This window comes from Phalaenopsis equestris, unplaced genomic scaffold, assembly GCF_001263595.1.
Source record: "Phalaenopsis equestris unplaced genomic scaffold, ASM126359v1 Scaffold000761, whole genome shotgun sequence".
Lineage (NCBI taxonomy): Eukaryota > Viridiplantae > Streptophyta > Magnoliopsida > Asparagales > Orchidaceae > Phalaenopsis > Phalaenopsis equestris.
The window spans coordinates 3,306,402-3,319,154 of NW_018165201.1; the positions used below are offsets into that span (position 1 = coordinate 3,306,402).

The 12,753-nt window shown below is 34.7% G+C and overlaps 1 protein-coding gene across 2 annotated transcripts in view; it reads left to right on the forward strand.

Moving 5' to 3' along the window:
- LOC110030816 (delta(24)-sterol reductase-like) overlaps nucleotides 1-8,638 on the forward strand; it is a 25,545-nt gene extending 16,907 nt beyond the window's left edge. For both annotated transcript variants that reach the window (XM_020733743.1, XM_020733744.1), the window contains exon 3: nucleotides 7,956-8,638. In XM_020733743.1, coding sequence (XP_020589402.1) covers nucleotides 7,956-8,399 — 444 coding nt within the window. In that variant the 3' untranslated portion in view covers nucleotides 8,400-8,638. The remainder of the gene's footprint in view (nucleotides 1-7,955) is intronic.
- Nucleotides 8,639-12,753: the final 4,115 nt, after the last annotated feature.

Consider the following 12,753-nt stretch of genomic DNA (forward strand, 5'->3'; position numbering starts at 1 on the left):
TTTATATATATATATATATATATATATTCTTTTTTGCTGTAAAACTGCAAATCGCATATTGCATTTGTTTTGGTCCTGTCGAACAACACTCTAATGTGAGAGTTGTAGAGAGATTTTTATGATAATTGTAAGGCATTTTATTACGGCTGGTAGGATTTTATTACTCGAATTGATTATATGATGCATAGATTTTCTACTTCAAAATGGAAATTTATGGCCGTACTGCATATTAGATTGAAAACGGCCATTAATTTTTTTTAGAATAATTGCTGTAGTGATTGTCATGGTGAAGAGATTTCTGGAGCTTTGGTTACCTATTTGATGTTTGTTTCTAAGTAACATGCAATGGTTATGGCTTCATTGTTTGTCTGCAAAATGGAATTATTTTATGAACCTAACTGTAAATATATTGGGGAAGAAATGGAACTGTTGAGATTTTATGATTTGTATTTTTATGAAGAATAGGAATGCCTAGTTGGTAAATTTTAAAAGGGAAATTTACATAGATACCACAAATCAATCATCAATTTTGAAGTATGGTTTTGCTCTGATTTTGACCTCATTTTGACAGAAATTGCAACTTTGAAGTTTGGTTTTGCTCTGATTTTGACAGGAATTGAGTGGTATGTATACAAGAATTGAGGCATTAGATATAAAAAATCACAAGAATTGAGTGGTATTGCTTGTAAATTTTAAACCGTTTGAAGCATTTTCTTATTGAGCTTTTCTCCTCTATTACTCTATATATGGTTTATTGCTTGTAAATTTTAACGTGTGCATGAGTTGTTTGGTTCAGTGCTATTAAATATTGTGTGCCTCATTCAGTGGTATGTTTTAAGGCGAGATCGGATGTGTCTTCTTTTTTTTTCATATATTGTCGTTTTTTGTTATACAGTTTTTGCGATTATTTGAAGCTAATCAAGTCATGAGAAAACTGCAACGATCTGATGGATTTATCCTTTCGTGATGTTTATTGAATTTAAGTACATGATGATCTCTTATAGTGAGTCATCTCCTCCTGCGTGCTTTCATGTTTTTCAATTTGTAATGTAGGTTTTGCAATTCTTTTTGTGCTTTTGAATGCATGAATTGCATGAGAAAAAAGTAATAATTTTGGACTGGAATTTATTAATTTTAACTCTCATTGAAATAGAAAACGAACAATATTTTTTCAATTAAAACAACCAGCTTGGGTTTTGATCTATGAGGGTGTTACTTGATCCTTGTGAGCACTCATTTGTTGTAAAACATGTGATGTAAAGATCCATTATGATTTATGACTTGACATTTATGAAGGATGTACCTTTTTGCATGCTTTTCACTGGTGATATATTTGTAATGGACAAAACTGAATATATGGTATATCATTTTAGTAGTGATCGATCTAGTGACGAGGTTGTAACAATGGTTGATCAAGGCATTATGTTTTTAGGGAAGAGAAGCATAAAATCAAGTGTTGTTGAAATGATAATTTTTGTAGCATGAATGACCTCTTAAAATGTATAATTTTTGTAATTTTGATAAAGTTGAAGTTTGTTTTTGTTTCGTTTTTGTAGAGTTGTTGAATGATCTGTGTATATTGATGCCAAAGGATGAATATGGCATGAACTGCATGCTCTGTTTAAATACTTGAGTAAGCTTATTAGTTCATGTAAGAAGTAGGATAATTTCATACTGTTATGAAACTTGTGTATCTACTGAAAGTAATGGACAATTATCAGTTGAAGAATTTGTAAGAAGTAATGGACAATTATCAGTTGATGTAATCGCCTCCATATTAGTATGTGAAGGTGTATTTTACTTTTGTATATGTAACTGTGCTTCTTTGATTTGATCAGAAATATTTGAGTTATATAAATGTAACTCAATTCTTTTGTATTTTCATGTCTTAACATTTGAACTTTAATTTTATTGAGAAAATTACAAATTATGCATGACGGATTGTTCATTTAACTAAAAAAGACTGTAAATAAGCTGTTTACAAAACACACAAATCAAACTGCTAAACAACTTGTTCACAATAGGGGCAGAATAATCATTTATCCAGAATCAGTTGTTTTCCAAACACACAAACCAAACAGCTAGCTAGCTTATCTGGATCAACTGCTCATCAGCAGATTATCAGTAGAAGCTGGATAACCTGCAGCTGCCCCAAACAGACCCTTAGATGAGACTATTTGTTCCCAAATTAAACCCCATTTGATGTATGTCTAGGGATCAAATATTCATCTTTATTTGAATATTATAAAAATTTAATATAAACTTATATATTTATATATTAATTTTTATAGATATTTATATTTATATGTTAAAAATATAAAATATTCAAATTCAAATTTTACTGTTTAATTGGACTGATTTATTATAATTTAAACTTAATTATTTGTTTTCCAAAGTAAACACATAAATATTGGAAAGAAATTTTATTTCCTTTGGGCTACACATCTTTTGACGTTTCATTATTCATGAAAATTTTCCTTTCCTCACGACAAAATTAAGCAAGAAAAGTTGGGAAATTTTATTTAAAATCCCTTTTCTTTCTTCTCTCTTGTCATTTCAAAATTGAAAAATAAGTGGTCCTCTACATTCTCACTCACATCAAAAGTGTGTGAATTTTTCATACAAGTTTGTGATCTCCCTCTCATGGCAAAGAAAATGGGCCAACCTATTTAATTTATTTTTTTCTTTCCAAATTTCTCAATACCTTTTTTTGCTCTCGCATGAATATCTACAAAAAAAAAGAAAAAAGGGAGTAATTTTGCGAAGTACTTCTTTAATTCATTTTCTTCCACAATTATAACACTCCTTCACATGTCCTGCACATCTTTTGATAGCTTATCCTTAACCAAATGTTACTATTTTCCTATTTCCACACACGCGCGAGCGAAAATGCATATATGATACCGTAGAACCCAAAAAACGACCACCAACAACAACAAAGCCTTAATCCCACTACGTGGGGTCGGCTACATGAATCCTCTTTCTCCATTGCGTTTTTTATTTAGTGTCATATTTTCTGTCATATTTTCATCTAGTTCTAATAAATTAAGATCATGTTTTATACGATAAGCCCAAGTCTTCCGAGGTCTACAAAACGACCGAATGACACATTTTATTACTGAATTTATAAGTTACAATAACAAGTCCTCAACATAAAACAATACAAACATGCAAACGACAAGTGTCAACAACGACTTTACAAAGTAAGAAAAAAAACAACACAAAACACATAAAAGGCTCTTTATAGGAGAGCGACAAGTTCAGAAGGAAGGGGAGTTGCAGAAGTACTAGAAGATGGGGGGCAGCAGATTGCTTCGGTGCTGGAGGGAGTACAAGTAACGTCAACGTACTGAAAGGTGTTGGGAAGCAGGTGGCTGTGGCGCTAAAGGGCGTAGGAGTAATGGTGGACTGCTGGGAGGAGGTTGGCAACAAGTGGTTGTGGAGTAGGAGGAAGCAGGAAAGGTGGCGGTGGTTGGACAACAGCTAGAAGGGGTGGCTGTGGACGGGAAAACAACAAGAAGAGGGCCTCGAAGGGATGTCAGCAACAAGGACAGGCCCAGGAGGAGCTGACAGCAATAGAGACATTCCCTGGAGGGGCTGGTGGCAGAAAAGCGGGCCCTGAAGAGGCTATCGGCAATAGGAAGGGATGGAATGTGCAAAGATAATCACCACTTTGGAAGAATTATAGTCGAAGCACCAGCCCTCGAAAGAGGGCAATGTCGGAGGCAAAAATTTGAAATTCGAAATAATCAGGAACTAGCTCTAAAAAAGCAAAAGAACCTATATATAATAGGCTTAAGTAGATAAAAACAAGTAATAGAATGGAAAAGGGATGGATTAGGAATTGAATAGAAAGAGCAAGGGATGGAATAGGAAGGGAATAGAAAAACACAAAAAATAGAAAAGGAAAAGGAATCATCCCTATGGAAGAATAGGAAAGAAAAAAAGGAGGGGCGGGGCGATAATTCCTGCCCCATGGTTGGTGCTCCATGGCTATCCTGTTTACTCGAGCTTCAATCCAGGGCTGGCTAGTTCAGCTGACCCATAAAGCCCCGTGTTATCACACACACGGATATATATATATATATATATATATTTATATTTTGCAAACTTCTTTGTTTGTCGCCCCACAAACTCTTGTTTCATCACCAAGTACAAAGGTATAATATAAATGTTTTTATTGCTTTTTTTTTTGTGTAAGTAAACACTCATATATATGCTTTTCTTAGCGCGACAGAGAAATCGGTGCTAGATCGCAAACTAAGTACCCCTTCACTTTTGTTTAGCATGACAGGGAAATTGTGCTATATTTTGCTTCATTTTTGTAGGCTTGATGACCTAGATACATTTTTTTTTTAATGGTGGGGTGTACCCCTATAGGTCAAGGGGCAAATCATACATATAATTTTGTGTGATGAGCAGACCCGTTTTGGCTAACATGTCTCCACCAGGGGAAGGGATGCTGAAATTTTGTTGAAATGTTGGCAACATTTAGGCTAATCAAAGGCTTAATTAAGACTGCTGATTTGGCTCAAAGAAGTAATACAACATGAAATTATAAATTCATAATAAAGAAGAGAAAATCAAGTTATCAAAATGAAAATGAAATGAGCAAAAAATTACATTTAGACTTACAAATGGCTTGAGAGCTTCATTCTCACGCGAGCAATTTTTTTCTTACTTTAAACAAATTCCTTAGAATTTCAGTATTAACGAAATGAAATAGTGTAAATAAAATAAACAGAAAGGCTATATTTATAGCCACTGTGATGCTCTTATGGGGCCCACTCGAATTTTGTTTCTCTCTCTCGGTTTAGAGATAGAATGAGTGGGAGGGAGAGTGGTTCAGTGAGGCTGGCTTGCAGGTTTGAAGTTGAGATGGGTTGAGAGAGAACCTTGCGGTCCTTGCTTCCTGGATAAGAAAATTAGGGGAAGTGGGGGAGATATGAGCGATGAGTTGATGCATGAAAATGAAAGGAAAAGGAGGGTCCTAGGCCGACCTGAAGTTGGTTTGAGCAGCACAAGATAAAAGTTTGGTAAGGGAGGAGCGTTGTGACGAGGGGTTGATGGATGGTCACTGGTGTCGCGTGTGCTGAGGGAGATGTGACTTGGAGAGAATATGAGAGCCGTAAAGTAGAAACAAATAGAGGAATAAGTGAGGGACTTGAATAGGGTGGAGCAAGTATCAGTTGAAAGAGGTCTTGAGTGGTTATGAAAAAGTCAGAGAGTTGTGAGAAGAGGGGGCAATTATAGTAATGAAAGAAAAGGAATGAATTGAGGACTTCTTAATAAAATTGTTCCTTTGTTTTTATTTTGGGTATTCACGTGTGAGAGAGAGAACGAGAGAGGCAGGAAAAATGGGTACTGAGAAAGTTGTAGAGAAGCGAATAAATTTAAATAGGTAGACCCTTTCTTTTGACATGAGAGGGAGAGGAAGAGTTTATATGAAAAATTCCAACTGTCATGAGAGTGGGGATGTATGAGATCCCTTGTTTTTCGGTTTTTCCATGAGGAGAAAGAAATTTCTACTTTTTTTTTGGTTCAAGTTTGTCCTAAGAGAGGAAAGAAAAGTTTTCCTAAACAGTGAAACGATAAGAGATGTGGGCTCAAAGGAAATAAATCTTATTTATTGCTTCCAAATTTATGCATTTAATTTGGAATGCAAATAAATTAGGTTTAATTTATAATGATGCAGCCCAATTAAAGAGTAAAATTTGAATTTGTTTAGTATATATTTTTAACATACAAATTATTTACAAAAATATTAATTATAATATATATTTATAAATAATTTTAAATATATATTATAATTAATATATAAAAATAAAAGTTTATATTAAATTTATATAATATTGAAATAAGGATGAGTACTTGATCCTTGACACGCTTCAAATGGAGAGCCTGATTTGGACATGGATAGACTCATTGAATCGTCTAGACGACCCGGGTATGCTTGCATAGTTCGTTTTATGGTCATAAAACATAAGATTTCTTAAGCGACGATTAAAGTGATCTCGGGTTTAATCATATGATGCCTCATTTGATTCTTGTCAATCTCGACACATTGAATCGACTTATATAACGGAGTCGATGTATAGGTCCACATCATTCTATGAACTTCTTTATGGAAATATCCCAAAATATCATAACTTATGCTTTCAGGAAAGTCATTAATTACTCTAAAATCTATAAGAAGTTAATCAACATAAAACCGGCTTTGTTGCCAAAAGCTTCATGCATGAGTATATAGACTTTGTTGGAACTTCCTGTTGTTGGTCTCACGCTTTTGCACTATCTTTTAGATGTTTGTTGCCCTTCATCATTACCTTTTTTTCAAAAGGATGTTAAGTATGCCTTTCTCATTGGTGATATAGAAAATGCAATCTATTTGTGCCCAACACCTGGTTTGATGTTCCCATTGGCAAGCTTTGTCAACTTAGTTTTACTTCTTATAGCCTTAAATAGACCCCCTAAGTGTGGCTTAAGAAATTCAACAGCTCTATTAAAACTCTCAGCTACTCCTTTAGCCCCTCATGTTTCATCACTTTTTTGTGCATTACATGGATATTATCTTACTTTTCTTTTTGTGATATTATTACCAACACTAGTATTATTTATTTATTTATTTATTTATTTATTTATTTAATCACTAGTAATGATAAGGATGATATCTTGGCCCTTAAAAAGGACATTCATCACTAAAGATCTAAGACATCTGCACTAATTTTTTGATTTTGAAGCCTCTTTAGATCCAATTAGCTATTATCTTTCACAATCAAACTACTATGCATTCTTTGCATTCTTTGTTATGTCTGAGGCAGCTTTCATTTTGTCTTCATTACTATACATTACCTCACCTCATTTGCCCCTATTCTTGCTTCTTGTTTTAATGATAATTGGGCAGGATATCCCGCAAAGTGTAAACTTAGTCACCAGATTTAGCTTATTGTTAGACTAATTTTCTCTTTTTGTTTGACAATGTTAGAAGCAAACAAGGTTTGCACGATCCAATGCTGAATTTGTGGTCTTCATTGCTTTTCTTAGCCTCAGCTCACTTTCCCCAATTCTTAGTTCTTTATTTGATGCTAATTGAGCAAAAGGACCTACAAATCGTAAATTGGTGTGATTTGCTTCTTAGTAGGCACTTCTTTAATTTTTTGACAAACTAAGAAGCAAACAAGGGTTGCATAATCCAATGTTAATGCTGAATATGGTCCTCTGGCAGGAGATGATGGGAGCATCAATCATGATGGCCACAAAGTGATTTCTATCTATCATAATGATGTCTATCCTGAGAAACCCAAGCATTTGAGAAGGATAGTGACATCATTTGTAAAGAACTAAAACTCCTCCCTATTGTTCGTCTTCAATTTATTGCTTTTCATTATATTTTGTAAATCTTACCCTCCGGAATGTTTTTGTGTGCTACCAACTAAACGCAGGTTGCTATTTTGCTTTGCTTTTTGAGTTTACGGGGGAGTATTATCATATATATTTCACCACGTATATAAATCTCTAATTTGTCAATGCTATGGTATTCAATTGTTATGATTTATGAAACATGCTTTAAACTGTTTTCTATTTCTTTTTTCCCCTTTCATGACTATAAACAGGCCTTGCATATTCATTAAGAAAAAGTTATCAAGTCTACATAATGTGAGTTTTTTATATTATCTTATACTCATATTAGCTAGTTTTTTTTCTTCCATTATAACTTCTATAGAAAAAATAATAATAACGATATAATAATAATTACTTCTACTGACCGAAAATGATATCAAAGAATTCACCAATGCCTGCAACGATTGTGAACTAACACTTTATAAACCCAAAATGATCTCCGAAAGGTCATTAATTATACATCAATTCCAAACTAACATTATTGTTATCATGTCTGAGCTTAATTCATGTTAATAATTATTGTTATATTTGTTTGAATTAAAATCTATATCCAGGTTTATCCCATCTGGCTCTGTCCTCATCGCCTCTTCAAACTACCTGTGAAAACCGCGGTGTTTCCCGAGCCGGGCTTTGAGCACCACCACAGGCAGGGAGACACAAGCTACGCTCAAATGTTCACCGACATTGGTATATACTATGCTCCAGGACCTGTCCTCAGAGATGAGGAATACAATGGCGCGGAGGCCGTCCATCATCTTGAGCAGTGGCTGATTGAGAACCATGGCTTCCAACCCCAGTATGCAGTTTCCGAACTCAGTGAGAAGGATTTCTGGAGGATGTTTGATGGAGGCCTGTATGAGCAATGCCGCAGGAAATATGGAGCCGTGGGAACCTTTATGAGCGTCTACTACAAGTCTAAGAAAGGCAGGAAGACCGAGAAGGAGGTTCGAGAAGCCGAGGCAGCCATCCTCGAACCTGCAGATGTTGAAGTGGCCTAAATTGATCCGCTAATGTCAAAGGAATAATTTCTGAACTTAACGGTGAGTTGTTATCATTTATCCTTGAGAGTTGCAGGTTTTATCCGTTTATTGATGGTGGTTTTCTTGTTTGTTTCAAGTTGTTTCTGGTCTTGTAAGGAGGGAGTGATTTTGAGCTTTCGTTTTTCCTGTTTCATGTTTTATCGCAGTGGAATCTAACCGTTCATTTTGTTGTTATCTTTGAAAGATTGTTGGAACTACTATTAAGCTTTGTTTGGTTCTGCTTATCTGCTTTAATTTTGTTCTCCTGATTCGGTTCGCATTTTTTATTAGGAAGATTTATATGCATGACACTCAATTTTTATGTATTTACATATCTAGCTCCTATATTTTAGTTTATACAAATTTACCACTTTTTTACGCATGAAAACGTGCATTTTTTTTTTACAAAGTTCAAAACGGGGCACATTTTATTTGACTTGAATGATTTTGGTGGTATAAATGTAAAAAGACAAAAGTTTAGGTGACAGATGTAAGTACATAGGAAATGAGTGGTATGTATGCACATGCCTCATTTCAGTACTTTCATAAGAATTTGTATTAATCAACTTTTTTATATTCTTTTGCCAAATTAAAATGCACTAAATGAAGCTTTTATATTGTTGGCTACTTTCTACCGTTGACTTTTGTTTCGAAAGCTGGAGGGTATTTCTGGAGTCGAGAAAAATGAAACTTTTTTGTGTGCATGTCAAAACTCATCTTTCCGGCATCAAAATTGTTTTTATGTATTTTTGTTTGTTCGTCTGTAGTCAGATTGGGCTAGTTCTGTGGAGATTAAGGGTCTGTTTGGGCAGCTGCAGCTTATTGAATAATCTGCTGATAAACTGATTAAAAAAAATCTGTTGATAAGTTAGGTGCGGTGACAACTTTCAGGCAGCAGTCTATAAAAATTAACGCAGTTTACCCAAACATTCTAGGTGCGTTTTCAAAACGTCATCGCACCAAATAAGCTGCCCCAAACGGAATTGGGCTTTATTTTTTTCATTTTTTTATTGGTTTGGTGAGTTGCAAGACCTTTTAGTATGAGAAGAAATAGTCAACCACCAGACTGCCATTTCTATCACATCCTTCTATTGATTGTGTTCTTGTTACAATAATTGATGGTTTTTTTTGGGTTTTGAGCATTGCTGCATATATGACTTAGCCAAAAGTAATAATAAACATAATTGTATGCTTGCCCGCCAGTAGCACGATGGATCGATTGACCACTTAGCTGTTGACGTGATCTATTGGCTGCTTCTGACCCGATCGATAGATTGACAATTTTTCCGTCGATTAATCTCACTTGACTGTTGTATTTTTGCACGTGTCTTGAATTGTTTGCATTAACATATTCACTCCTACACTCGCACTAGCACTCTAGCGTGCACCTGTGATCATATGTCCTCTTGTACTCATATCGGGTACTTGTGCCCCACTTGGGCACATTAGTCCGTGCATTTGCTTATTGGCATTCTCGTGTCATTATGTATCACATCATGCGTGTTTATACTTGCACTTTTTCACCTTTGCATGTTTGCCCAGCATAACATCCTGTATGTTTATGTCTTGCATGCTTGAGGCGTGCATGTGTGCTTGTGTTCTCACACCCATTTCAAGTACTCACATATCATAGATATTTTGGGAATAGTGCATGATCCCATCCAGCAATCAAAATTGAATTAAAGAGGCTCACCAAGGTTTTAAGAAAGGCTATAAAGTGGTGTAATACTAAACTTCTTTTTATATGTGTGCGCTTTGGTATTATGGTAGCCGATTAGGACATCGGAACTCCCCTCTAAATTGAGAGATTATTACGTCCGTTGTCCGGACGTCGAGCTGTGTCCGGGCGACGACCGTGATACAACGAAGGTTCAGATGTAATGATTTTTCCTCTAAATTATGTCATTGGCAGTAGATCTACCACATTGATGAAAATCACAGCTGAGCGGCAGATGTTATAGAGTGATATTTTGTTGCATTTGAATGATTTGAGTGGTATGAAGCGAGGTTTTAAATACCTACCATAGAGGTTTTTGTGTTCTATCTTGCCTAGAACAAAATATAATTTATTATGAATTATTTATGTTTGCTTAATTAGTAATAGATTTTGTACACAAGCATTTACCCATCGAAATTAAATATTGTATATGTGGAATCCATATTTACGTGATCATCATGCCCAAGGGATAGAGCGTAGGGACCGAGGGAGAAAAAGAGGAAGAGAGAGGGGGAGTGGAAGACTTGCCATGTAGGAGCGAAAATAGAGTGTTCTCGAGGTTTTTAAGCCCATTTTATTTCTATGAATATTTATGTTACAAGAGGGGAACAAAATGCCCCTAATACATGCTATAGTCCTCCTATTTATAGTGGAAATAACAATATAAAATTACATAATTACCGTTGCTCTTAAAGGGAGTAGTGTAAAACATTTGTCTTCTTATCTGGACAGATGGATTGTCTAAAGATTTGTGCAGATCATTTTCGTGTTTATATGTACTGTGGTGTGAAATATGATATCATTTTTATAAAAATTTAAAATTTACGTTATATGCCTATACATCATGCACATTTTGATTACTAATTATTTTTTAGATAATGCTTTGAAATATTATAAAACTATATCGTCCACTAGTTTTCTCATAACACAAATAGTTGAGAGAGCATTTGCATATATACCACAATTTAATTTTAGTCTCGTTTAATTATCGAACGAATTGAACATGAGCTACTTAACGAGTCAAACACGAATTGTTCGTGAACAACAACCTGTTTTGCAACTTTAACTAGAACACACTCTGATGTACCTACACAAACCAAGTCCTATTCTAACAATATCTGAACACCTTTTAGACATATCTTGAACTATATTCGAGTATAGTTCATGAAATATGTTCAAATAATGCTTGAATTATATTCGAGAAAAATTATAATCTTATTCAAATTTTAAAAGAATCATAGAACAAGTGCATGTTAAAAATGTGATAATTATTGTCAATGCATGAAGTAACAAAAAAATTGTGCATGTGTACAATGTGCATGTCTTGAATATCTTTTAAATGAAATTGACACAATTAGAATGCTAGGAATATAAAATAATAGGTACTATTATGTGGCAATTATTACAAATAAAAGTTATGTCTGAGCATGAACGTTAAGGTAATTTAATTTGTTTCATTTATTTTGATTTTTGTATTTAATTTTTCATTTTTCTTAATAAGTTCTTCAAAGAGAATCACTCAATTTTATCTGATATAAAAATTTAAACATTTGATGTGGTAATAAAATATGATAATATAATATTGCAAATGTTGATCTATTTGAATATTCAATATAACTTCAATAAATTATACTTCACAGATTTTATTATTTCAAACGAAATTTCAAAAATGGTAGCGAACCAAAGAAATGGGTGTGTTGTGGATAAAGTGACTTGGAGGGGTGGGCGTACCGTGGAGACATCAACATGAAGAATAGGTCTAACATGGGCCTAATTTTTCTGTGCGGTCTCCTGACGTAGCTCTACGTGCCACGAATGTTATTCCTGAGTTATTTTCAGGTTATTTCTGGGTTATTTTCAATAAGCTCGAAATAACACAAAAATAAAGACCGCAGATTATTTCTGGGTTATTTCATGATTATTGAAAATAACCCAGAAATAACCTAAAAATAACTCAGGAATAACCTCCGCAAAAAATAAATAACTCAGGAATAACCTCCGCAGCACGTAGAGCTACGTCAAGAGTTCGGATAGAAAATGCGCTCCTAACATGGAGGCCGTGATCTGAAAGAGTGAGTGTGTCGTGGAGGCAACAACACAAAAAATAGGTGTGTCATGTATGCAATGACTTGAAAGGGTGGGCGTACCATAGAGGGAGCCCGAAGAATGAGTGTGTCGTGAAGGCAATAACCCAAATGGGTGGGCATGCTATGGAGACAACGACCTGAAAGATGGGTGTTGTGAAGGCAGTGACTCAAAAGGGTGCCTACGACAGTCCGGAGCGGTGCCATAGAAATTGCAAGGATGTATCTTCTGTTGTGTTGACCTCACTTTTGGTTGAGGTCTAGAAAACTTCTTTAGTAGCCTAGGTCTAGCCATAGGACTTTCCTATTGACTAGTCTTAGAAAACTAGAAGAGGTACCCCACTATTAGAAAATCAAAACTCTTCTTTTTATTCAACTTGAAATTCCACATATTAATCTTAACCTCTAGCATTTAGTAGGTAAGATCATTATAAGAGAATTTAAGAAGAATCACTATAGGATTACTTGACTTTAGAGTCGACCCTGGAACTAGGATACACCATATCTTCACAATATATTAATCCATGGTTCA